Source organism: Limulus polyphemus, unplaced genomic scaffold (genome assembly GCF_000517525.1).
Source record: "Limulus polyphemus unplaced genomic scaffold, Limulus_polyphemus-2.1.2 Scaffold1951, whole genome shotgun sequence".
NCBI classification, from domain to species: domain Eukaryota; kingdom Metazoa; phylum Arthropoda; class Merostomata; order Xiphosura; family Limulidae; genus Limulus; species Limulus polyphemus.
Window position 1 is genome coordinate 223,780 of NW_013667561.1, and position 4,992 is coordinate 228,771.

The window sequence follows — 4,992 nt, forward strand, 5'->3', positions numbered from 1 at the left end:
CGTGACGAGTATTCTAGAAGTTTCGCTACTGTGTTACGACAGCGGGGTCACGTGACAAATATTCTAGAAGATTCGCTAGTGTGTAGCGACAGCGTTGCGTCAACTGCCGCTGGTAGCACGTGTTGAGAGTCTTAGAAATTTCTAGAACAGGCAGTATTATCGTATATAAGTGCACTAGACAGTGAGAGAGACAGACGGAGTTGAAGCAGTAGTGGAGACAGAGACGAAGCAGAAGTGGAGACGAAGCAGGCAGAAAGAAAGAAAGACAGCGATTACGGTCGGCGGGAACCGAGGAAAGCAGACACAGAGATCGGAACTATAGTTGGCGGGGACGGACAATTAAGTCTAAGCGCAATAGAAAGCGAGTGAATTGTTGTGAACTATAGTATGTGTGTAACTGTGAAAATTAAGTGCATTACAAAGTTGTATTGAGGAAGAATAAACAAGTTTTAATAAAAAAAGGACTTGTATCTTAGAAGAATTAACAAACAAACATACAGAGACGTAACAATATTGATAAAGTTATTAATAAAAAAACACAAGTTTAACAAATAATTACCTTTCTTTAACTTGAAAGTTTTATTCAAGCTGATCTCGGATTTTCTTCTCTCCTGTTTTCGTTTTTCTAAGTACTCGGGTGCTGAGAGGTGACGCTTGGAATTGCTTTTGTCAGATAATCCCGATTCTAGATTTGCATCAATCAGAATTTTTATACTTAAAAGAGTTTTCTTAACTTCTGAAATCTTTCATATCAAACTTGTGATATAATATAGATAAATTAAAATGATTAGACACAAGGAAATGAACACTTTTTGTTAATTTAAAGCATTGTGAGTGATATCCTGAGAATATTTCTTGAAGTTTCATGCATCCTTCTAGGGCCATTAATTGCTAAATAGGCAAATACTAAGTGCTGGAGGACCAAAAGCAATGGAATGGTCCATAAATTGTTTCAGTTAATTCAATAAGGTTGTGATCAAAAGCATGTTCAATGCCCAAACAAATCTATTCCATATTTAAAAATTACTATAACAGTAAAGCAACAATATACTGAAAATTTTATTCAGGAAGGAAACAATTATGATAATTCTTGATGTCTTATAAAATGTAATCATAAGTAAGCTACATATTACACTTTAACAAAAGCTGTCATTTGTCTGTCCAAAATAAATATTTCTTTAGTTACTAGTAGATAGATACAGATAACACAAGTCTAGTGTTATGTACCATAAAACAATGTAAAAATCTTACAACCACACAAATTAATCATTGTGGTCATCATACTTTCATTAAAAAGTCTTCTAAGGTTAAATCTTTTTTTCTTAATTTTACTAATGAATAAAAGTGTATTTGCAAATAAATATAAAACATGTTCATCAAATGTTGAGCAGGTACAAAAATCAGTAAATATAATAATCAGACCAACAGTGAACATCTTCTTAATTTAAATACAGTTTTGTTTTGTCCTAAAACAACATGGTTAGTTTTATTTTTCCATATATTTTGATAAAACATATCTCCTTCAATTAAACTCTGCCTGAACAATAAAAACGTAACTTCAAATGAATGTTATCTGATAGTGTTTCCTCACTGATTGCTACAGTTATTGCTTAAAAATTTTAATTTTCTCCCAGGTTTATCATCATTTGGTAAAGGTGAGTTATAATTTACTACTTCTGAAATGATGACAGGACCAGAAATTAATAGTTTTTATTTTATTTTCAATGTATAAAATTCTTAAGGGACATTAATTAGTATACTGAGAATATGTTAGCAACTAATCCATAAGACAGGAATTATTATGGATATTTATTATTAAATCATAAAATTACATGTTACATTTCAACAGTACACACTGTCAAAGTTTTATTTATGTTTTTAAAGAAATATTATTGAAAACTAGTCTGAGACTGGTTATATCTAATCCTCATAAAAGCAAAGGTAAGCTAAAACAAATTTATATATTAATCTGTACCGATTCATGTACATTGTATCATTCCCTTCAAGCATGTGTTGATTTTGATATAAACTCCTAAAACATTCATAAAAAGATTTTCTACATCTTATCCTTTATCACTTGCTGATTAAAGTGTAAAAGACCTTTCTCTTCTTAAAAAAAAAGGTAGTTTTAAAAAATATAACAAATTAATGTTTTTTCTTTTAAATGTATCACCTGTTTCTTTATTCTGACCAAGCTCCATAACAAGCTGCCGAGCCTTGGATGGAATCACAGCATTATAGTTTTCCAGTATTACTCGTTTTAGCTCAAGACACCACTCTCGTTTCTGCTTCAAGTTATGTGCCTGTGTAACAGAAGATTATGAACACTAACACTTTAAAATTGGAACTTTTTTGTACGTGAAGATATTGAATAAAGAGTAACACTCTGATGAGCCCTGGTATTAGTCGAAAAGCTTCATTGTCACTGGATATGGTTGAAATAATATAACATATTCATATTTCTTTCACTCCTATGTTTTAAGAATTACTAATGTAGTTTTCTCCCATTGATGCTAATGTTGTGTGATCCATTTCAGGAACAAGAACACTAACTTGCTGGTTCATCAGCTCTTCCAATTGATAGTTAAGTTACTTCAAATAAAAATAAATAATTGGTGATAAGTATAAAATAAATAATATTGTGTTATTAATCCTTACCCTAAAAATTCTGATTAGTAAATGACTTAAATAAACTAGATAATAATTACAGTTAAATTATTTAATCTAGTTCACACCATAATAGTTCTTGTTCATGAAAACTAATGATATAAATAAGTACCTAGACCACCACTACACCTGTTATATCCAAACAGGCTTGATGAGCCCTGGTATTAGGCCAAAAGTCTCATCAGCCCTGAATATTATAATATATTCTTCATTGCTTTTACTCATATATAAAAAAGAAGAAGAAAGAGAGAGCAAACATTGAAAAATTCTTGATGTAAATTATGGGAAAATCATTCACACACACACACACACACACATTGAAAAAGCTATTTAGACTTAGTTATGTACCAAAAGCTGCACATTTATTAAAACTGTTTAATTTCATCTACCCATAATAAAATTAAAATCACACAAAAATGTCAGATTGCTTGTGATATTTTTATATTCTAACAAAGCACCTGGGTTTAACTGTCTAGCAGAGACAGAGAAGAATTTAAATTAAAGCACTATTAATTAGTAATGTACATTTTTTCTCACTTTCATTTTAAGTAAACTGATTACAAACAACAAACTAATGTACTGGCTAGTTAAGACATTTTAAATGTGTTTTACCTGGAATGTGTACTGAAGTCGAGGATTATTAAATGGAATAACATGGAAACAAAGTGGTTCTCCCTGGATGCTTTCTATCAGCATCAAGTTTGAGCACTGTAAGATTCCAAGTAAAACATAAAATATAAAACTTTATAACAATACTTTGTTTCTAGTATAAAATTTATAGCTTTAAAATTTGAATATGCTGAACGACGAATGCAATATTTTGGGACAATAATTTAATGTTAATGAAAAAACAAAAAGTATCTGTTTCTTTATTATTAAAAGTTCAGAATCAAGTGTAATTTTATATTAATTCACAAAACACATACAGTTATGTGTCCTTTGTAGCTTAGTTTTCCTTCCTCCTTTTTCTTCACAATCAACAGCATTTTATCAAAAAGAAACAAATGGCGTGATGCTTTAGCTCCTAACATACGAAACATTCCTTCTGCTACCAACTCTCCATATGTAGTCAGGTCTTGGCCCTAAACACACAGAAAATGTGTAATTTTAAGTACAAGATTTTACAGATTATTATGGTAAAGACATGTATCTTTTTGAGACAATACTTTCTAGACAAAAAAAATGTTTAGTATAAGTTAGATGTACACAACTGTTTGTTTGTGTATAGTGTGAGTGTTGAATTTAGTTATTTTTAGAAGTGATAGTTTATTGCAGGTTTGTTTACATAAGTGTTTTCAAATCATACGATGTTTAGTTCAGTTGTTGCAAATTGGTGATTATTGTATTATTGTATCATGCTACCAAAACCTTCCAAGTTTTTCTTGTTTTTTTGACCGAGTATTATTGCATCATATCTCATAGTGTGTAGAAAGTTCTCGGCCTCAGGCTATAAATACACATCCAATATGTAGTTCAATATAGATAGATAGCTAGATCTAGACTGCATAATTGTGAGTTTAGCCATAAAGAGTGTGTAGTGACAATTACTAAAGTGAAATTATCACTGTTTGTAGTGTAATAACAGGGTAGAGAAGAATAATTCATCTTGTCAATTGTGTTCTAAAGTAACTTAACTAGCCTGTGTGGACTTTGACAAAAAAAAAGATGATTATGGTTACAATTGTGGTAATTAACTGTATAATGAACATTTGTATAGATGTTTGATTTGTTTTAAGATATTGTTGCGTCATCGAGATCACGTGACTATTCTCACGCCCTCTACTTTATAGAACTATCCTGTACTTTGGCGAATGCTCTAGCATTTACTAGATATAGGGTAGTCTGGTATATAAAAGAGGGTGACAACGTGACGGTAATGTAATTTGTGTGTAGATAGTGAGTAACTGACCTGCAGTCAGAAGTATTGTTGACGTTTGTTGATATAACGTTTGTTATAGAGCGACTGTTGAAAATAAGCGTATCGTAAAGTTGTATTCGGAAAGAATAAACCAGTTTTATTAAGTAAGGACTTGTGTCGCTAAAGTTTCGTTGGAACAAATTACGGAAAGTTAATTAACAAACGGAGATGTAACAAATTGGTGTCAGAAGTGGAATGGAAAAAAAAATGGAAACGAGAGGCGGAAAATCAAACTACAGTTTAGCAGACTTGATGGCAGCAATACAAGAACAGCAAAAGAAACAAGAAAAGAAACAAGAAGAACGAGAAATTAAACAAGAAGAGAGATTACAACAGTTGTTAGAGGAAAAATAAAAGAAACAAGAAGAACGAGAAAAGAAACAAGAAGAGAGATTACAGCAGTTGTT

General features: G+C 31.0%; 1 protein-coding gene across 1 annotated transcript in view; it reads right to left on the bottom strand.

Annotated features, from left to right (window-relative positions):
* The window catches only part of LOC106465458, a 16,703-nt gene extending 12,946 nt beyond the window's left edge, over window positions 1–3,757 (bottom strand). The window contains exons 1-4 of the mRNA XM_013925687.2: window positions 3,594–3,757; window positions 3,280–3,375; window positions 2,174–2,303; window positions 560–685 (exon numbers count right to left, since the gene is read on the bottom strand). Coding sequence (XP_013781141.1) covers window positions 560–685; window positions 2,174–2,303; window positions 3,280–3,375; window positions 3,594–3,707 — 466 coding nt within the window. The 5' untranslated portion in view covers window positions 3,708–3,757. The remainder of the gene's footprint in view (window positions 1–559; window positions 686–2,173; window positions 2,304–3,279; window positions 3,376–3,593) is intronic.
* Between the last annotated feature and the right edge of the window lie 1,235 nt (window positions 3,758–4,992).